This window comes from Phalacrocorax carbo, chromosome 3, assembly GCF_963921805.1.
Source record: "Phalacrocorax carbo chromosome 3, bPhaCar2.1, whole genome shotgun sequence".
Taxonomy (NCBI): Eukaryota; Metazoa; Chordata; class Aves; order Suliformes; family Phalacrocoracidae; genus Phalacrocorax; species Phalacrocorax carbo.
Window position 1 is genome coordinate 99378356 of NC_087515.1, and position 22803 is coordinate 99401158.

Sequence of the window (22803 nt, forward strand, 5' to 3'; positions counted from 1 at the left end):
TTTTATTGAATTGCCCCGATTATTTCACTGTTACTGTCAGACGTATGTTTTTTTCTCTTCCTTATGATGTACTAGATTTTCAAATGCAAAATTTCCTTCTGTTTCTAAACTGCCAGATAAGCAGAATGCACGTCAAACATAGTCAAGTTTTATTTAGCAAAGGTATACCAGAGTATCTTTGTTACATTTTTCAGTCTCTAACCTGTAGTTGAGAGAAAATGCACCAGAGACTTAATTTCCAGGCAAATATCACTCCCCAGAAGTGTAAAAGTCACAGCAATACTTACATGGTTATTACTGAGAAACTGTATTTTGGGAATGTCCCCTGGTCATGGTTACTCCTGAGCTGTTCCTCCGAAGTGTTTGAAAGCACGCTAGTTGTCCCAGGCAGGAAGCATTCTAGGGACCAGATCATTCTAATGATTTAATGGTGGAAGCTATAAAGTTTCAGTGCTGGGACACTGTCCATGTCCTGGTACTGTTTAACCCACCAGCACAGACAGAGCTGTTACTTCAGACTACTTGGGCAACGACGTGAAAAAAAATAAGTCTTTGCCCACTGCATTGCCGATAGAAGGATGGAGGAAAAAGAGGAAGCTGATTCTTTTAGGAAGATGTAAAAAAAATTATCTGTATTTATCAGTGAGATTGAAGCTACAAGATTTTTTTTAATACTATTTACTACTAGTAATCGTTAATTTGAAAGCTTAGAGATACTCTCTCCCTTTTCTAGGATCACTGTATTAAAATAGCAAAGAAAGTCTTATCATCCAGCGTCACTATGTGATTGTCTTATCTGTATCATTAAAAACACACATGTATGCAGAAGTGAGTTTAGCAGGCAGATTATGAGCTTCTTCCCTCCCCCAAAAATCTGAACCACATCCCTGTGAGATAACTCAAGCAAGTCCATCTCCTGCCTCCTCCACCCTTGTCTGCACTGCCCTTGGGCCATCGAATTTTATTTACCATTTACTACTAGAAATCCAGGTTTTCTCTGACTGAATCGTGTGCTGAGGGAAGAGAAGAAGAAGCAGCCATTAGTCCAGTTCGCTCTTTTTTGTTATTTCACACTGTTCTTGCTTAGAATAACAACAGTCTTTCATCCTATCCCTGACGATTTTCACACCTCTTGACCCTACTTTTAGACTTGATTCTTGCTTTGGTCACATGCCCCTAACGCACAGTGCTGCTTTATCGTTACTTACAGAATCTTTACAATTCAGTTCTGTACTGTCCTGTATAATGTCAAAATTTATTAATGTAAACTTAAGTCTCTCCCATTTGACTTTTTAGGCATTTAGATGGCAAATGAGCTTCTTCCTCCTTTCTCCTAAATATATTTGTGCTTTTCATGAGTATAGCAGTACACAGAAGGAAGCTTGATATATTTCTGGAAAAAACTGAACATGAACAGAAAGTCATTGTCTCCTACAAAGATTCTGTGTGTGTATCTGCATGTGTACTGTTACTTTTTATTACTCTGTAATTGCTTACTAACAGAATGGTCATTCTGAAAAATTTTAATTTCTTAATTTAAAAAACTTAGGTTTTTAAAAATTTTAGATAAAGATCCCAGTCTGCTTCTTACCTTCATTTTTAAATAAAGAGTTTCACTATGATTTAAGGGTTTGTATTCTAAATAAGTACCATCCTGTTTGCCTTATAAAATCGAGACCTCCTTCCTCATCTATTATTGAGTACAACGGTGGCAACTAATCCAGAATAGTGCTTATGCTGGCTCTTTCCATACATATCAGTAAACAAATATTCTTTATTCTTGTTCACAGTATGCATGTTTAATGAAAACAGCAAGATGCTCTGCTGCACTTCATTATCTCATGATTCCTCAATGCACAGAATGTTACAGAGCTCTGCTTTGTTTTCTTCTGCTGTATTATCTTTCAGCAGTTTATACACACATTACGCAAATGAAAATAAGAACAGGAACAATTCTTGAAACCATTTTTACTTTTAAAATAACTTTCAATGTTCAGTGTTTTTAAGTGGTGATATTTTCTAGCTCTTTATACACTCTTCAGAAACAATCATTTAATTGGAGAACAATAACTTATTTACATTTGTATTTTAAACAATTCTGCAACTATCCACTTATTTTCTAAAACATCTGATTCAAAGAAGCTGGTCCAATTTTTTCCCACTTAAATTCAGTCTTTAATTTCCACCCCTCCTATCCCCTACCTTCAGCTCTTGGTGTAAACTTTTGCAACTGTAACTCATTCATCTTTTGACTACAACAGCCTGTCCCTACCTTCCTTAGGCCTATGCTGGTGTGTGAGTTGTTACTAATGGGAACGTATACCCTTTCCGTGCTTGAGGAAATTGACTCCACTTTGACGGCAAGTTAAATCCAAGAAAAAATTCTTACGCTTGCTTTGCACAGTGTCTCAGATATATGCTTCCCTTTTGAGAGAGCTCTGCCCCAATACTAGATGATCAGTATAAAATAATTGGTCCTTAATATATTAAGCTTCTGTCTCAGTAATGGAATAATTCAGTATGGGACTCTCACAATTTTCACTTTATAACCAGAGGGCTCAGGGCTCTGGCCCTTTTAAGACATGCTTATACACTGATACTGTTCTTAAAAGAAAATACTAAGGTTTTCTGTTAAAAAGAAATAAAGAGAAAGAAAAATAATCAACTATGCCCATTATAATACTTAGTTAATACCAAAAGTTAAATTAAATCATACGCCATTGAATGAACTTAATGTTTTACTTTCCTCTGGGCATATAATCAAAGTGAAATATCCAAACATAAAATTTAGAAAGATAGATGAAGTAAAAAGAATTTGAAATGTAACTTTTTTAGATTACAGTAAGTGTCTGCTCTGCTGTATCTCAATATCCTTAATAAAATATTTTAAGAGAAGCTATGTTGTACATGCAAAAATGCCCTCTCTGTCCCATTCTTCCTCTGGTTTAAAACATTATTTTGAAAATATAGTTACAAATGAGTGGAATGAGTTTCAGCAAGCAATGCATACTAAAGTTTTGTAGAAGGAGGACCATGACATTGGTTACTGTGCTTTGGAAATGATGAAGCAGAAAATTTGGGGGAATTCCTAAAAAACAAGTAATTTGTGAGAACAATATTTAATGGTAATATATTCTTTGGATAACTCTGTTTGAGACTGCGTTGAGACAAGTAATTTTCTGTTTTCTCTTTGTTCAGCCAAATGGAGTCATTGTATATGCATACATGTTTATGTTTTCCAGATATTGGCATCTTATTTCACATAGCATTGCTGTACCTCAGGAACAAAAAAAGATGACACTGTAGGTGAAAAAGAGAGAGTAGGGATCTTGCATATGTGTCTTGACAAACCACGGTCCTAAATTTATGTCCCTGAGATGGCTGGTGGGAAATACACCATGGCAATCTCCTAAATCCAGAGTTCTCAGAGTGCTCTCGCACCCTTTTTCTTCTAACCTGCAGAAAATGTGTTTCTCCACAGGATCTGTCCATTCACAATGTAACCCATTAACAGAAGATGATCAAAATTAGGTTTGAAAAAGATCTGCAAATGCCAATAAAGATTGCTTACTCAGAGGTTATGCCCTTTCATGCTCTCGTTGCTCTGAATCTTCAGTTCCCTACCTGACTTTCCTGTCCTATTTTGCTACTGTTTTCCCTCATTTAAAGCTCCCGAAGTCAGTGCATCCCTCCAGGGTCCACCACTGTCTCCCCACATTCCTACCAGTTTTGCACTTCAGCCTTTTTTTTTTTTTTTTTTTCTGTTGGCTTACAGTAACCCTTCCTACTGTCCCATTAGCTGCAATGGCTGCACAAATCCACACCTTTGTCCAGTTCCTGCAAGGGCCTGGGTAGGATTCCATGAGTAGAAGAAACGGGTGCACCTTTGGCAGTGGAGAGAGAAGGAGGGAGAATAAAGAAAGAGAGGGTCAGTGGCCTAATGATGACACAACTGCAATTACACAGATAGGAAAAGAAGAAATGTAATTTATCACATTTGTAGACAAATTTCAGACACAAACAACCTTTTTGTGGCTTCTTGATGAGATTGCCTGTCTCATCAATATGCTGCTGAAATCCCAAGAATGAAGAAAAGCTGTAACCATGCACCAGCAACATAAATTGTAATAGATTTAATAAGTATGGGTACTGGGTACGGTGCTTGCAATACCATTAAAAGGTGTGGAGCCTCCTGAAGTCTTGTAGACAGGAACCCTCAATATTCAGAAACAGAACTTAATTAGAGTAGTAAGAGGCAAACTCCAGGAAGGCCCACAACATGCAAATTATAGAAGATTGCCCTTAATAAGATCAAGCTCTCCCAGGGAGTGGAAATGAGACAGAAAAAGTTATAGCTAAGATTAAATATTTTTACATCCTTACAAGATTAGAATGAAAGCCTTTAAATTTGCTGCTACCAAACAGAGAGAAAAGCCCTTTCTTTCTCTCATGAAATATGAGCTAACAGGTAAAAAGAGTTGTTAACCTCTACCACACCAAATATAGAGAGAATCATAAAATCCAGTCATAATTTCTTAAAGCATAACTTCCTTAAGATCACAGTGTACTCTAATTACAGTACAAATAATTGATGGTTTTATTGCTTCATCCAAAATACTATTAAAATTCATTTTAACTACGTGTTAGGAAAACAGAGAAAGAGGAGAACACAGTTCTTAACATTTGAATGTAAAGTATTAAGTTAGGATTTTATTGTAAGAATACTCCTACTCCCTCTTCTCTTATCCGTATAAATGTTTCATAATGGAAATCCCTTCCTAACAGTTCTTTAATATGCTAATAAATCTAGAATTAACTTGCATTTTTCAGGAAAAAGAGAAACAGACAACAGAAAAGTCTGGAGCTGCTGCTGTTAAAATCATGTCCTGATTTTCAAGAGAAACTCATTCAAAAAGAGAGGAAAAAGCTCAGACTAGGAAAAGTTTCTAAAGATGGTGGGGGTTGGTTACGGTGCCATCGCTCAGTTTATCTAGTCTGTCTCCAATTTTACAGTTCCCTTTTCTCTCTCTCTCTTCCTTCTAATAAACTGTATCTTTAAAATGGTGACAACCCTTAATTAAAATGTATCTCAGCATTAACTTTTGTGTCCTCTTCTACAGCCTCTTTATTCATATTTTAATTGACATAAAATTTTTAGAAGCCTCAAAAGTAAACTCCCATTGATTTTTCAATTAAATAATTTGGTTTCCAAAAGAGTACTTGTCTTTGACTTTAGGTGACTTATTTATAAATTGTGTTACGTAACAAGAGAATTAAACTGTTGGACATAATTTGTGCCTTTCCCAGAAAGTATTGATTCCTATAACAAGCCACTCTGAGACCATAACTATTAGTTACAGGAATTCTCTTGCAATCAGAAACTGCTATGAATTTTTCACCTGTGAATGCAGCTATCACCAGGTGACTCTGAACAGGCTCTTCCAAGTTCTCAGCGGATGAACCAGTTTCAGGTGTGCATTATCAGACAGCCATGTACTCTTAGGTTTGGCAATGCACGACTGTCAGTGAGGGAACAGGGAAAAGAGTACTGAGGTTTCCAATACAGAGGCTATGTATCAAACATAAACATCTGCACCACTGTGCTGTTTTTAGTCCTGGGATAAATTCTAGAAAATTGTGCTGCATTTATCAGGGACACTGGAATTCCTCTTTCGGGAAATCCAGCCCGTCCAGCCCCAGGCACTCACTGGCCTTCCAGGAGCTGCAGCGCTGGGCTTGGAACAACAAAACTCTCAGCAACAGAGATGCTGAACTTTCTCATAAAGGCATGCACAGTGCTACCTGGACATTAGTAACCACCTAGGTGTATGAGCTAAATACGTGGGGGACTTTCCACTAAATTTTAAACATCTGTGCACTTTGATCTAACTAAAAAAGCAAACAATGATGACACAGCTCTGAAAATGAGCACAGTCAAGCCCCACGAGTTGCAAATTCAGTTCCAAGTGAATGTGGATCTGTGCTCTCATTCTTTCAAATACCTAACTCCCACTGCAAGCCTTTTTTATCTTTGCATTGGTACAGCAATATGATTTCCTACTGGTTTATGCTCTGAGCTTTGTATCTTCACTTGCATGCTCATAGCTTAACACTAGCACCACCTATTTTATCTGAAGACATACCCTGCAGATAACTAGTGCGCGCCAGCTGAGGGCTGCAGCCAGACACCAGCCCGAGCTGCTGCTGACAGGAGCACTCATCACTCAGACTCTGAGCCAAACCATTCTGTTTGAGAACAAACTGACAGCGTAAGAACTAACTGTGCTCGATGTGACAGAACTTTTAGTCAGATACGTATTTAACGTTAACGAATGACACACCACCCTGGCCGCAGCCGGGGAGAGGGAGCAGACTGGGAGAGAAGCCGGGCGGCCAGTGTACGAGCTGGTCACACAACGCCCCTGCCCCGCAGCGCTGGGAGTGCAGGGAGGCGATGCGGCGCCGACAGAGTTGAGGCAAGTCAGGGCAGCGCTCCTAACCCCACTGACCGGTCCCTTCCACGCCGCCAGCAAAGCCCTGACGCGCCCCAACCACCCCACGCACGGTCTCTGTCGCCTCTCTCCTTCAGCCACCACAGCTCCTGTCAGTCACAGGAGCAGAGAGGGAATACCCGGTTCTGATTGGCTGAATTTCCCGCGGCATCTGGCGATTGGCTGCCGCTGGGCGGGTGCCTCCCGCCTGTCGCTCTGGAAGGTTCTCCGCAGGCAGGCGAGCGTTGCCGGTAGCAGCTGGTGCCAGGGGAGCTACGTGACGGCGTAGCAAGGCTTAGGCAGTTCTCACCTTGTGCCAGGCTGCCACACCAGATAGGTAAGTGTTCTTGGTCCTTTACAAGGGAAAAAGCAAGCGGATCCTTTCAGTGAGAGCAAACAGCTATTCTGGATTACCATGAGATCCTGAAATGCAGAGTCACCGTGTGACCAGCCTGTCGCCATGCTTTTAGTTTCAGAGACAATGGGATAAACGTAATAATCTAATACTAAGGAGGAAGGTTATTCTTAATCGTGGTTGATCAGGTCTCATTTTGTAACAAAAAGCCTGGGTTTCTGTGGTTTTTTCTGACATGTTGCTTCTTGATGTTTGTTATGTTAGGTCACATCATGCTCCCCCCCCCACTCCCCGCGCCTTCTCATAATTTGTTCTTCCTTTACCTAGTCTACAGGCACTGTCAGCTGTTCTATGTCCATTGCTACAGCTGATGCTTGTATCATCTAGTCCCGGGAATGACATTGCTTTTTTCTACAGCTTGTGTGTATGATTTTGAAGCCGCCTTGTTCTAGTCTGGAGCAATATTGGATGAGATTGAATAAAATGTCTTGGCGTATACATATTAACACCAGACTAGGTTGAATAAAATTTATTAGAGAATCATCTTTTCTTCCTCAAGCCTTGTCTATTAGCTGTCTAGCTGGTGGTTTTTATGCCAACTGTATTTAGAGCAGGGCATAAGTGCCTAAGTTTGGCACTTCGAAAAACTCGCTTCTTTGTTTTAGATATCATAGAGGCAGCACATTAATCTGTAATGTGATCTATTACACTAAAATGCTCTATAAATTTAAAGCAGTGATAAGTGAAAGTTCAAAAGAGGAAACGACATAAAATAATTCTGTGAATGTCTGGATGCTTCTAAGGATATGTGGGTTGAAGTATTTTCGGAACTGCCTGTTTCTTTAACTTCCTCTTAGCTTTAAGCCTGAGGTTGGCAGAAATGCACTTTGTGGTGTTTGAATTGCACTGATGTGGTAATGGTCGTATGGTTAAGATATAAATTTGAGTCAACTATTATGTTAAGGTACCATATAGCTTTGTTTTATGGAAAACAGTAGTTGTTCTACTGCTTTTTCTTACTTTATTTAAAATGCTACCAGAAGCAACACAAGGCTTGAAATTCAGAAATAAAATATTATTTCTGTTTTGTCAATATCTAGACTATTCCTTTGGAATAATATCAAACTTAACTCCCATAACTCTGCTGTTACCTGAGATCCAGGGGCAAACCGAAAGCTCTGGACAAGCTTTTAGGTGGGTCAAGTTTCTGTCAGTACTGAATGTGTTTATGACCTTTAACTCTTCATTGAACAATTGAGCTGAATGTCAAACCAGATACACTCATCAAAGGCTGACACTCAAATGTCTCTCACTAGCTGGACCTAGTTAGTTACTTGGTTTATTTTGCACAAACAAAGCTGTTGTTTTTCAGTAGTTTTTCTGTGCTATTCAGTACCTGACACGTTGAAGGTGATTCGATATGTTTCCTGGTAAGCTCTCTAGGAGAGGAAGGAAAGAAGGGCCATAAATAGAATAAATAGTAGAGGTCAAGAAATAGAGACAAAAAATAATTTATCACCAATTATTAACATGTAAAAGATTTCAAACTGACTTTGGTTTGTTGTCATAAAATTACTTCTAGACTAGTTAGATTAGGCCCATACTTACATTTAAAAAAAAAGTGAAAAAAATTCAAATAAAAACTTAATTTTTCCCAGAAATCCTTCAGTTTTCCAAAGAAGAATCTTTCCTAATTTGCAGCAACAATTTTTAAACACTTTGACTGTCACAGTTGTTTATTTTAATGACTATTCTTAAATACTTACTATGGTCTTCTAATGCTCATATTTCTTGTATTGTCTCCTAGAATAACATTTTAAAATATATAGAAAAACATAACATCACAGAGGTGTGGATTTGTTATTGAGTATTTTTCCTTTTTCTGCAAACCTAACACAATGTTTAACATTGGCCATGCTCAAATGGAAAACCTGTGTAAGTATGAGTAAAAGCTATTTGCATGTCTGTATGCCTCAGCATGTTACGGATGAATCTCCACAGAGAAAACTAACCCTGACAAGATTTCCGTTGGATTATGGGAACTGTCATATCTAAGCAATGGTGGAAATAATTGATTAAATTCTGAAGGCACAGGCCAGCATTTGTTTGCAGTGGGAATATGAAATCTAAGATAATTTGAAGTCTGTTGCTAGCATTAATCATGATTTAATTTAAAGAGCACTAAACTTTCAGCAGAGTATTTTATTTTTACAAATGTTTCACTTCAAAATGATCAATATCAAAAGCAGCGATGATGATGAATTTATTAGCAAAGCTACCTTTTAATGAAATGGTAGCGTATGAAGACATGCAGTGCAAATAACTAGTATTCCCATTTAAGATAATTTTCCTTGTGGCCACAAACAACAGTACAGTGCAGTTAGAGTTGTAAATATGCAGCATGTCTAAATACCAGCCATATTTTAAGCTTGAGCCTGCAGTGAATGAAAACGTTAACTTGTCTTTACTACTGGTGTGCTATTGAAATAAGATACAAATTGTATTTTTTTAACACATTCATTACATGCATTTAATATACACAGATAGAAACGTTACGGTGTCAGGCAATACTCATTACAGCTCATCAAACTTTGTGTGTACTAGCTGGTGTAAAGATGGTCCTTCTTGCTAATTTAACTAATTTATTATTTAAAAGGTTGGAGAGATAAGCAAATTAAAAATGTTATCTGTTTCTCCTGAAAGTCTTGCTTAAAATTTGAATAAAAGAAATTCTGTTTTATCCTTGATATCAGATACTGTATAATTTATCATAACATAGACTTATTAGGTTATTAAAATATCAGTAGGTTTGGAAGGACAAGTAAGTATACTGGTCAGCATTTTTAATATGTCAAGCTGTTTAGGGAAGGATATATGAATAAAAATATTAAATAACATTTTAAAAATCCATATGCTGTCTCAACTTCTGTAGATAGCTAGTACTATATTATTTATCCTAGTATTTCACATTTTGCAGTGCTTAGTGCAAAAATCACATAGCTCGTGTATGTAGCAAGAGTAAAATAAACCCTTTTTTTAATAAAGTAACAGAAGAATAGGACAGCTAGTGATTCTAATAATAAGTTCAAATAACTGATTTTGGTGATTTTTTAAATAGTGATTTTATCAGAACCATTCAGTTGTTGTAGCACTGTCTAGAAATTAGACTTCTTATTGTAGTATTTCTAAACTTTTGAATCCATAATTCATACTTTTTTTTACCTTAGTCTTTAATGTTGTTTGTTATAGTTGTTCATTCAATTAGTATCAGTATTAATTATCATTATAAACCTCATGGTACATAGCCCCAAAAAGTGGTTTTTTTCCTGTGAGTTAGGCAGTCTGACTATTACAGAGTTATTAACTAATATTGGAGCAAGCCACGTATGACTTTCAGACTAGGAAAAACAGGGCTAACTGCAAATTTTCTTCATGCCTCAGAAGTAAATTTTCTTTCTCTTGTGGAGTAACAGTGTTCATACATGCACTGTTCCAACATACTGTGAAGAACACGTAAATAATTCATTACCAGAAGATTGAAAGGTAGTATAGTTGCTGGGACTTCACTCTACACAGATCTTAGTTTAGATTGGTTTTCGTCAGTAAAGGTTAAAGTAAGGGTTAAACCAGCTGAAGATGAACAGGTACTATGTTTTGTTGGTTTTTTTGGTGTGTGTGTGTGGTTGTTTTTTTTTTTTAAATAAGCTTGCTTTTTTGGGATATAAATGCAGACTTGCATAATGAAAACAATGTCAACAAAAAAAATGGGAATATTCTAGTTTTGCTAGTGAATATGTATGGTTATGTAAATGGTTAAATCAATAATAACTTGAAAGTGAAACCTTAGAGTAGCAGCTCGGAAAAGACCCTTAAATTAACAAAAAAGGCTGCATAAATAATGTTAGGAACTCAATATAGTTTAGAGCAATTGCAAATATGATTTCACAGATGCTTACGTTTTTATGTTCGCATTTATTTCACAAGGTTAAATGAACTGCTGTTAGCACTAACAAAATTCTTGCATGAAGGTTTTCTGTAGTAAAAAGCCCTGTTTCGAAGAGAATAGAATTTTGTGATGAAAAGTTTTCTGTAGAGGCAAAAAGACTATCATTTTTCAGGAGAAAAAAAAAAATCTCACAGGCAAACCTGGGGTTTCTTGCTGGAGCACATCTCCCATTATGTGCCAGTGATACATAGTCTTATGATGCGCTCATCCTGTTCAGCCTTAATGGAAGAAGAGTTGCACCACAAGAAACATGGTCTGGCTGAAGAACTCGGAACACAGGGAATAAAGGGAGATTTCTGTGTTTCCATTTGTGTGTTTCTGTTTCCAGGCAAGGTATTTTTTAGTCCCCCAAAATGCCCCAACTCCATAGTATCTTCAAAAATGAAATTACTTCCATTCAAATTTTGATCTAGACATGGAAAAAGTACCTGGAGTATATATCTGTATGGTAAAAATTCTGCTCAACCTACACATGCAAAGTGCAGGCTGAAGATTTGCCATGTTCATAATTCAGATCCTTGTGTATGATGAGCCTTTTTCATTGTAGTTTCTATTTGCCAGATGTTCAGCTGCCATTTTCTGGTAAAGTAACATTGACTGGGGCTTAAGGAAATGATTAATTTTGCATTTACAGTGTTGGAGAAGGGGAAATATGCAAATACTCTTAAATAACACTTTCTTACCACACACACAGTTAACTGGGTAACGACATGCTAGTGTGCATATATGGTTCTTGGTACGTATGCAGGAGATTAAAAAAATTACAGGTTTTGACCTGGTGTGTAGCTGGTAAAACCCACTTTTATAAATACTGTGCTATATATTGTGCAAGGGAGAGCTATGCACAAGGAATAACAAGGAATAACTGGTCTTATTTATGCATTTATTGTGTTCTTTAGAGGACAAGCAAAAGATGATTTGGAGGAACTCAGATGTACCATGTATTTTAATCTGTCTACAATGGATAGTAATATATAATCACAATAAAGGGTATCAAATCCTATTCCTCCAGTCTTGGAGTCTTGAATCTTGCTTGATTCACTGCATACTTTCCACCACACAGCTTGCTGTCATTTTATGTTGTTTGATGTATACTATGCCTTGACTGACAGTCCCACCTCTCAATCTTTTGCCATATGAGAGATCTGCCAGTCTCTTAATCGTGTTAGTGGCCCTTCCCTGGAGCCTCTCCGGTAGTTCCATGTCTCTCTTGTGCTGGGAAGCCCAGAACTGGACATGGCACTTGCAGTGTGGCGCCACCAGTGCTGAGGAAAGGGGAAGGATCACCTCCCTCCACCTGCTGGCAGCACTCCTCTGAACGCAGCCCAGGAGGCTGATGGCCTTCTTTGCTGCAGGGGTGCGTTGCTGGCTCGTGTTCAACTTGGTGTCCACAGGACATCCAGGTTCTTCTCTGCAAAGTCTTGTATCTGTCAATACCTTTTTTAATCTACCTATACTTACATATAATTTATTGTAACATGGCACTTCAAGCTACCCTAAATCTACACAGAGATGAAATATTATGTAAGATTTTTTAGTTTACGTATCCTGTACCTGTGCATGATACACATGTATGTGAGTAATGCTGAGTAATGCTTGATGTGACAATCCTCATGTAATAAGAAGTCTGCAAAGCATGGAATTTCAGTAGCGGGTTGATACCCGCTTTTAGTGAGGCGAGAAAAAATGCTGCTTTCTGAACAAAACTGTTGGCAGCCTCCTTTCACTTCTAATTTTGTAATAATTTCTGGAAGAGTTTTTTGGAAGTAAGTCATTATCCCACATTCCTGATTTATGTGAAAACCTAACCTGACAGTAGAATAGTTTGTAAGAGGTGTCTGATAGTTACTTGTGGGTATGGAGTAGTCCCCATTTTTACCTTCTGTATTTGTAGCATCCTTTCACAGCACTGATAAATATGCAAAGAGTTGAGGAAATCTCAGAAAAAAGTTCCAGTTCATTAAAATATTTAACAACTAATCTGGGTGTGGCTATGATGTAACAGAAAACATTAACATGTGGGCTAGTACTGTAATTTGTTTCAGTGTGTTTTCTTATTTCTTTTCTTGGCACAATTCCCAGAAAATTGTTTTCACTTTCCAAGTTCATCTCTCAGTATTTTATTAAAAAAAAAAAATTTTAACAAAATCTTTTTGTCTCCTGTATTAGTTTTGATTTACTGTCACTTCAGATATTTCCTACTTCTTGGACTCATGCTATCAATTTTCTTCTCTCTTCACAGAGAATATGTTGCAGTTCTTGAGCCTGAGTTAAGGAGTACAGAGCAGTAACAGTAAACTATCAATTAAGTTTTTTCTTTTCATTTTTTAACAGATGGAGTCTGTGGGTTGCAAGTGTATTTACTTGCATGGAATAGCCTTGCCTATGTAAAACATGGAAGACAAAATGTTGCTTTCTTTTTTTGACTAGAATATGTAGTTAACTCATCAGTACATACTGAGGTCATCTTGAGTGTCCAGCCTGCTTTCATGCAATTATTTTTCTATTGTTTTAGTTTTCTGTGTAAATAAGGTACTGACATTCAGTGTTTGTCACGATGCCCTATCTTAATTCAGAAAGATACCATTCAGTTTTATTCTCTGGCTTTTAAAGTGTAACTCAGCAGGTTCAGAATATCCATGGTACAGAAATCATGGGTGTGTCCCAAGCAAGCATAGCATCTGTGTTAGTCAACATGAGCACAAAACAAATGGGGAAAAATACAAATCACAAATATACTATGTACAAATTGGTTGGCAGAAAAGTTGGTTTGACCAGCTACAGTAGAATATATATGCAAATAATTTAAAGTACTGGAAACAGTGGAGGCGTTCCACACTATATGACACCTCAAGACAATCATACTGCCCTTAATTACTGACATTAGCTTCCTTTTTTATTTTGTTACCTTTGTTCCAATACAGTACTCTAAGATTTTAATTTAGCAGCAGGTGGTAAGAGTATCATCATAGAAGGGTCTGGGACAATTGCCCAATATGCATTTCCTTCAGAGTTCTGATGCTTAACTTACTATATTTTTTTAAACTGTATTAGGAAATTAAATAATTTCTTTTTACTGTTAATGTAGAAAGCTCATAGCCCCTATCTCTTCGAGACACAATTGTCCGTCTCTGTTTCCAAGGTGTAGATTGAAAACAGCTAAAATGCAGCAATATGATTTGCAGGCTATAAACACCTGTAGGTGCCACAGTGCTGATGCATTACATATTTGATCATCATGCTGTGGCAGTTTATTTATGCACTCAGCCCCTAAAAAAAATGCCTAAACCATTTTTGCTGTCTGTTAATGGCTTCCAACTTACATGGATTTTAATAGGCTTTAAAATCCACCCTGAAGGCTGTTGCAATGTTTAGCAAGTAATGAAATAGTTCACATTAGTCATGCTTACCATTAAAGTGTTCCCTAAGTTTTGGTAGAAAGAAGCCTTGTTAGAAGCAAGCATGCTACAAAAGAATCAATTAAAGCTACTGCTGAATAGAAGTGTTTGCATTGTTGCCTCTCTCTAATTAATAATCAATTCAGCAGATGTTCACCTTTCTCCTTTTTTTTTTTTTTTTTGTAGAACATAGGAAAAAGATGCTTTATGCTTCTCACTTCTGTGAGACTGTGTCAAACAACCCATTGTATGCAGGTACCAGATAATTTTTCAACCTGGAGATAATACCGGAGTGTGGTTACAATTTGGTGTAATAGCTTTGCAGCGTGATGAAAAATGTCCTATAAAACATGTCAGTTTGAAGTGGATATACGCTCTGCTGAAGTTTAATCAGTCAGAAATTTTGCACTCAAAACACCTGAGAATTAGTTTATTTAATACTATCACCATCGAGCTAGAAGACTTGTATTTATGCTATCTGGATTACTACTTAATACAGCCTGTGTTCTATCTAATACACTGTATGGGACACAGTATTTCTCATGTCACGAGTTTTCTAGTACTGCTTAATTAAGATACCGATGCACAGTTTCATATTAAAGGTCTTAAGCAAGTTGGATAGCTATATAATCCTGAGAATTTTCATAATAAATTATTTTATGTAGAGTTTTGCTTGGACTGCATGCGGAACGGTACAACTCAGATAGCTGTAAATACCTGTGTTTTACGCATAGCAGTATAATATCTAAGTGAAGTGGTTTTATAGAAGGCATAATTTATTAGAAAAACTTGGAGGAGGGAGGAAGAGGTAGTAAAGGATTTGGGGTACACAGGTTGGTTATACAAAAGGATAGTAAATAAGTAGTGTTGCATTCTTAACGCGTATCCTCTTTTTTTTTTAATAATATTAGTAGGTCAAACTATTCATACATTTATGAATTTTTCAAGTTTAGAAATGACAAAGCACATGTTAGAAGACAACAAAATGCACAATCTCTAAAAATACCTGTTGTATTATATTAAAAATACAGAAAGTAACAGATCATTTATTTTACTTAATACATTACAGAGATACCAATGCATTTGCTTGCCTGGATGGGAAGGAACGTTTTGTGAATATGAATCAAATGAATGTAATTCAGGGCCTTGTAAAAACAACGGCACCTGCATGGATCTTTTCAACAGCTATAGGTAAGTGTTGCATCTTCTCACTATATGATGATGTTCCAGGAAAGACAGACTTCAGACTTAGGCATCCAGTTATTCTTTCATTTCTCAGCTTGGGGAATGAAAGGTTATTACACAAAGATGAGCAAACACTTGTGTCGTGAATGCACTACTTCACTGCACATTTATTTGAAGTCAGCAGACGTAATAATTGTTGATGGAAATTAAAAAAAAAAAGCCTCAATTCAGAACACTTAAAGTAATCTAATCTGGAACTGTATTTTGTCAAAGAAAATATAGGATCTGTTTCTGTCATATATGCCCTGTAAGCAGAGGAGATACTTTAATAGTGAAAGTAGTAGGAGTGGACATAGTTGTACAGTCTTAGATGAAGAGATTATATCTTTGCTGCCACCTTGTGGTTTACAATGACAACAAAACAGTAATTAACTAAAATTTACAGCCACCTTGGGAGAAAGCATGAGGATTTCTCACTATCTGTATTATTTTTAACTCAAACCCCAATCTTTACTTCATGCATGCATTTATGATTTAAAAATTATTTTGTTTCAGTATTGTGAAGATAAGGATTCCATAAACAATCTTCTGTTATTTGTAGGCAGGGTTCACCTGTGTTATGATGTCAGTGCTAGAAGAGTCCTGTATCTGAATGTAAACTCTCAATAGATACGATAGAGCTGCATTAAAAAAAAGTGTAATGACTGTACAGTCATCTTGTGCAGTGATTATATTCCTGATAATACAGATAATAATCAGAAAGAAAACCTACTGCATACTGTTTATGTTACATTATGGCGATTTGAATTCCTACATGATATAATGGATTGAATAGGCATATGTACAGTTTCACATTCTCAAGGACAATCCTGGGTGCCTGAATATTTTGCAGCTGTGTATCATTATTTGTCCTTATATTCTACCTATTTCTTCAGCCTCTGGAAGCATTATATATATTGCAGAACGTAATATTCTTCTCCTGATGTTATTCAAAGCTGGGTCAACTACATATGAACACGTCCAAGGACTCCCTGTTGTTTAATGAGGAAAAAAAATGCTCAAAAAGTACTTTTTCTGGATTTGGCAAATACTGAACTGTTAAATAAAATGTTTACAAGAAAAGTGGTTTGAACCATGAGCACCACACATATTTTTCCTCAGAGCTATTTGTCCTAGTTGACATAACAGAGCAGGAAAATTAGATGTATCATTGAATCATCATATACAAGGGTTGTGATAAGCCAAACAAAACCAACTTATTTAGAGATACCTGTAGTTGAAACTGGCAGTCTAAGACTTGGCAACTACAAGGAAAATGAGTCTAGACCAATGTTTTTGTTGTATAATCTAAAGCAATTTCATGTCAATCATTAGAGTTGTCCTAATGAGAGTTGATACTCACAGATGTTAAAAGACATTCTGATTTTTTTCACAATTACTCTTACTTAATATCAAAAAGCCTTGGTGTCTACTACCTCTTAACACTTCTCTCTTAAAAATTACAGCAAGAAGACAAAGTGTTCATCTCACGGTTGTTAAGCTGTGGCAGTGACTAGTATCTGATCTTGATGACATCCAGCCATATCTTTAAAATTAATGTAGTCTTTAAAACAGGATAACTGGATTCTAACAGACTAGTAGACAAGGCCACTGGTATTCTTGAGCTGTGCCTAGGCATTGTTTTACACAAGCACTAGCTGGTCTGGACAAAAGTCAGGCCAGGAAGTCCTTTGAGAATGCAGCAGTGATAGACAATGCAGTTTCCTTGCCTGTGGCCATGTTCTGGAGGAGTTTGTTTTGCTAGTGTGAGTTTAGTTGCTGGTGCAACATTCAGAATTGTCTGAATTTCTCTGAATTTGGCCACACCACTGCTGGTACCTGATACCACTTCTAACTTAATGTAAAGGATGGATAACATAGCTTTCTTTTTTGCCTTTGCTAATACTCATTAATTTACTGTCTCTTAAGTATTTGCAGATCCGATCTGAAAACACCAGTTCTTGAAAAACTAGGTAATTTATTGTGCAACAAAATAAAAAATATATTTTTGTACAGGAAAAAAAAAAGCCAGAAAAGAATATAATACAAAAGGAGAGATTTTTGTACCAAGTTTCAAATCTTTAATAATAATAATAATTCAAACAATAATTACTTACTGAAAACTTGTCTTTGAAGTTCATTTATTCATCTGGCGCTATTCACTTTTGAACCTTGATATGAAAACTTGCTGCCAAAACTGAACAATCAACAAGTGTGCCAGAAATGAATGCTTTTCTTTATAGCCTTCATCACAGGAAGATAAATGGCATGCTGTTGGGGAAAAAAAATGAAAAGCCTTCTCAGTTGCATATTTTTATTTTATAAAATCAAAATAAGAAGGATACTGAGTCAATAGTTAAGCCTTAATTGTTAAATATGAATAACTTGTTATGTAATTCCTGTTTCATTCGAGTTAATTTTTGTTCAGCTGATAAAGTAAGAAATTTCTTTTTCTTCCTTCTCACTTTTCAGTTTGGCACATGGTACAGCAAAGAAATGAATTTAGAATAGTTTCATGAATATATTTCCAGTACCCTGTGAACCTCACTCTTAATTCTCACGATAGCATAATCTCTCAAATTATGTCTCTGAACATTTATAGACAGGTGCATCTGTTATCAGCTGAATTCCCTATTTCTCCTCTATCCTATTGTATCATATCTCCTGATATTTCTGAGGTTTTGCCCTAATAACATCAAACCCTAATTAAAACCCTTGTGTCTCCTTTACTGTTACCAGTTTGCAGGGAAGCTTTAAGTGAAAATCTCTTCAGCTCTTCTTGCAAAATAACAGGCAACATAATTTTATGGATGAACCGGTGTTTCTAATGATATAGAGTAGTTTGGAATTCAGCTGTAATCATTATGACATTAAAATTTGGAGAATTAGCCAAGTGTCTTTCCAAAGTACTTGATTCTTTCTGTGTATCCACATTGAATCCCACATCCATGTTGGCGTGATATTTGATATTTTGTCAGTATTCGTTGCTGAGGTTGTTATAAAGGATATAAGGATGGTGTGTTGTTGCTGCTTTTCTTTTTATAACATACCAATGGACTTCTCCATAATAAATAGGAAAATAGACTTTCCAAGTATATTTCCTTATGCCATCTATTGATCTTATATTCTTTATAACAGTTTTAGTGTTTGCTTTAGTAAAGTTATCCTTTGTCAGTGGTTGAATCCATCCACTGAGATACCATTTTATAATCTCTGCGCAAACTGCAGTGCAGTTCTGTTTTTATACCTGTAGTTTATCCTTTTTCCTCTTTGTTACTTTTTCTTTAACATTTTCCTTTTTAAAAAACTTAAAAAAATACGGAATAGTCATCCATACAATATCTTGATTCGCTGATTGGGACACATGCTGACTGTGTTAGTCAGTCTAACAGTGCCAGTCCTTATTACCAGAGCTCTACCCATGATCTCTACTCCCTATGACTTTACTCTAAAGTATAAATTCCTTTCATTGTAACTGCAGTAAAGAAAAGTTTGCTGCAAATGAATATATAGATACATCTATCACTTAGGAAATTAGTGATCTCTGTGATGGGAATGTTTAAAAAGACTGACAAACTATGCACGTTCCAAACTTCAGAATGTCTCCTTACTGGGTTGCTGATATTCATTAACATTACACATTGCCAGAGGTTAATTCTTAATCACTGTGTATCATTACCTTGCATGTGCAATGCCATTAGTCCTTAGCTTTAGTAACTTCACAAACTAGTATTATTTTTATTCATGTATTTATTTATATTTGTCTATTTATAATTTATGTTCATATAATCATGCAATACTGTGGAACTGATGCTCTTTAGTTACTACTGCTGGCTGTGGCTGTTGATGGTTCTTAGTTGTGGAGGTCAAGGTAGTTGGTACCTAGAGTTCTTCTGTGAGGGATGCAGGAACCACAGTCTTATGCTTCCTGCCTCCTCTCCAAAAAGCAAAGTGTCATCTTCTCTCCCCTTGACATCTTACTACTGGAATCAGGACCTCTACTTGTTTCATTTATTTTTGCAGAGGCAGACGTATTTCCTGCCTGCTCATTCTTTAGTTTTTACTTCTGGCACATGTTCTCATATACCGTATTTGTGCAGCTATATCACAGGTCTCCATTTACCGCTTCACAGTTATGGATGTAGTGTTACAGTATTATTAATTGCTTATTAATTTTCCCCAGTTACATTATTTTAGTGTGCTTATGCTTGAAACAAATATTAGTTACAGTTACTTTAGCCTGCTTCCAAGCACCCTTTTTGGAGTGCAGTGGTCCTCTTTGGCTACATATCATACAGACCTGAGTTTTGTCTAATGTCATGACTGGGTCACGTAGGTACTTAGTAAAAAACTGTAGATGGATTTGTAATGGTACTTGTATGTCTCTGATTCTAGGAGCCGGCTTTTTCTTTTCAGAGGTGACTCCAGTGCTGAATCACCTCTGTCCCACTAACCTCTGCCAAGACAAAAGTTGTTAAATGCCAATTTACCTTTAAATATGAGGCTTAAGTTCCTTAAGCACTTCTGAGAAATCATTGATAACGTGCAAAAATGTTGTCTGTATTAAAATGCTCTTCATTTAAACCATTTTGTTGTTATCCTGTCCTGTAAGATGCCTTGGTTTTCCTGCATAACTTTAGACTCCAGTTGAAATAATGAGTTGTGTTTGTAGCTGAGGCTCTTTTGAGTAATTTCAGAACTCATCTCAAACTGTGCTAGCCTGCCTTAGCAATGCTTCTTCAATTAGTAAGGATGCCACAATCATTTTTCTTCATCTTTACTTAGTAATTTATGTCAGCTGACAGTTCGGGTAACCATACTGTCAACCAGAGTTAGAGTTACTCTGTCTCCTTCCTGTTATTTTCTCAGTCCGTTCCCAAATACAACATCTTGCTCTGTAGCAACCCTCTTTGCTTCTTAGCATTTGAAGCCACATCTTTTACAAACTAAAAAATAGTTTTTCGTTAGTGTAACTCTCATCTATCTGTGCTGAGTTCTTAAAAAAGGACTGGTCTTATGTTATCAGGTGTATTCAGTGTTATGCATGCCATGAACTTACAGTACTGGTACAGAAAAGCAGCATGCTGTTTTGCTCTTCCCCCCTTCCCTACTCCTGCCCCGCCTTCTGGAGAGGATTTATTTGGAAAAGCAAAGTTGAAATCAGCCTCTGCATTTTCTCAGAACTATGCAAGGATTGTTCTGTGCTAAGTTGTATAAGCAGGCGTTTCCTAAATCAGGGATGGGTGAATATCTGAAATATCCATATTTATGCAGTATATTTTTAAGATATGCCTATTTCTAAATGAATGGATTTTAAACTATAATGGAATTCAAAAGTAAATTGTGATATGATTATAATTTGAATGTTGAGTTCAGTTTGCTTTCTCTTTTTACTGGCACTCCTTTAAACTACTGCTGTACTCTTTTTTTAGTTTCCCTCCCCCAGAAGCAGTAAATAGCTTTTCCCACAGATGGGCATCAGCTTGGCATTTAATGGTCCCAGATGCCAAACTCTGGAACGTTTTTTTGCAAGCAGCATCTGGCTTCTTAGCTGGCATTTCTTCAGGGTTCTTTGGCCAGCTCTTCCTCTCTTGCTGCGGAGGTGCTTCCCAAGACATTTGTCTGTTGTGCTTCTGACTTACCTTTAGTTCTGTCTTGTAATTTTTTTTTCATCCTAGTACCAAGTTATGTATGCACCTCTTACTCAGAACCATCTTCAAAAGATTTATATGGACAGTCAGGAATGTCTAATGCCTAATTCATTACTAATGAATTAGGTAAAGAAATTTGTCAAAGCGCAAACAAGCGTTTCCTCCAAAGATAGCAAGTGTTTTATAGTTTCATCTCTGGTAATAAACTGCTAACAACTGGAAATGCATAGTTTGCTGCTTGTTATACTGCAGTGTGTGAAATGAGCTTTAAGGTTTTCGTTGCCTTAGGCAAGCAACAAAATTTCGCTGTGCCATCTCAGTAGCATCTTCTAAAAAGTCACTGACATTTTGTATCCCTTAGGGCATATTTTGGCCATTATTCAACAGTTTTCTGAAAGGACAGTGGCATTTTTATTCAAAATCCCAATGAAACATTAAATTTAAAACAACACACAAGAAGTACATGGAAAATACGTCCCTCACCCCCTCCAAACCAGCTCAGAAGCTTTTGTTCCCTGAACAGCAGAGTTGCTGCTTCTGTTATATTTAATCGTTAGGTGACATATTTGAAATAAATGTTTTATAATACCTTTCAGTTACAGACACCCAAAGAGACATGAAATGATCATTTGATGAACTCACAGGTTAAACAGAGGGAGTACAAAACAGTTTCTGAAGTAATGAGGTACCTGAGGGATAGCTTTGAGAGTGCGTGAAATGTAATATAAAAGTTACCTAAATTCATCATAGCTTAGGGCAGTTAAACACTTTCAGTGTAAATAATGTACAAATACATGAGCACATCTAACATAGACAGCTAACAGATGAAGCAATTTACACAGCAGTTTGTGGGTTCTGGCTTGAGATATGCTAGATTTTCTGGGAACTACTTCTGGGGTCAGCAGAGGACTGAACTCTGAGGAGCTTCAGGGTGCCTGATGCTCCTGGGAGGGGATAGCTACAAGAGTCTGTGACTTTTAGCAAGCTGTAGCAGTTTCCCACAAGCTTTGTTCTCAACTTCCCTTGATCAGTGGGAGTTTGAGCTTTTTGTTTCCTGCTGACTCCTCATTAGGTATAGTCAAGCATCCTTTCAGCAAATGCTCTAAAGAGCGTATTTAACTACCAAGCCTAGAGCACAACCAACAGAGGGGGTAGTGTAGAAAGGGGACAGAAACTGTGGTGAGGACACTATGTACTTAGGTAGTGAGGTGCTGCAGGGCACTGTCCCCGACTATCCACAGGAGCAACTACCTCAGCACATTAGAGACCTCAAACCAGACTGAGTTCCTCAGGGGGGATGTAGTTCTGCAGGCCTGGGGCTGCAGAGGTGTCTGGGGCTGCTTGCTGAGGCTGGGAGCAGAGTTGTTGCCTGCAGGAGGTACTTGAGTGCTGGAGGAGGATCTGTGCTGCCAAGTAAATGAGCTGCAGGAGGCAGTCAGCAGACTCCACAGCTTCAGAGATGATGAGAAGAACAACATATTCTCCAAGACCCTACAGATACAGGAACCTGAACTCCTAACCACAGTGAAGGAGGATCATGCAGAGTCTGTGCTTAGGAAGTTTGGAAATGGAGACTCCAGTGATGATGAAGGCTGGAAGCTTGTGACATCGACAGCAGGATGAGGGCTCCTGTCCTGCCTGCAACTACAGAGTAAGTTCAGTGGCCTGGTAGCAGAAG

At 37.1% G+C, this 22803-nt stretch overlaps 1 protein-coding gene across 1 annotated transcript in view; it reads left to right on the forward strand.

Moving 5' to 3' along the window:
• Positions 1-22803, forward strand: part of EYS (eyes shut homolog) — an 888772-nt gene that overhangs the window by 292837 nt on the left and 573132 nt on the right. The window contains exon 16 of the mRNA XM_064448569.1: positions 15320-15441. Coding sequence (XP_064304639.1) covers positions 15320-15441 — 122 coding nt within the window. The remainder of the gene's footprint in view (positions 1-15319; positions 15442-22803) is intronic.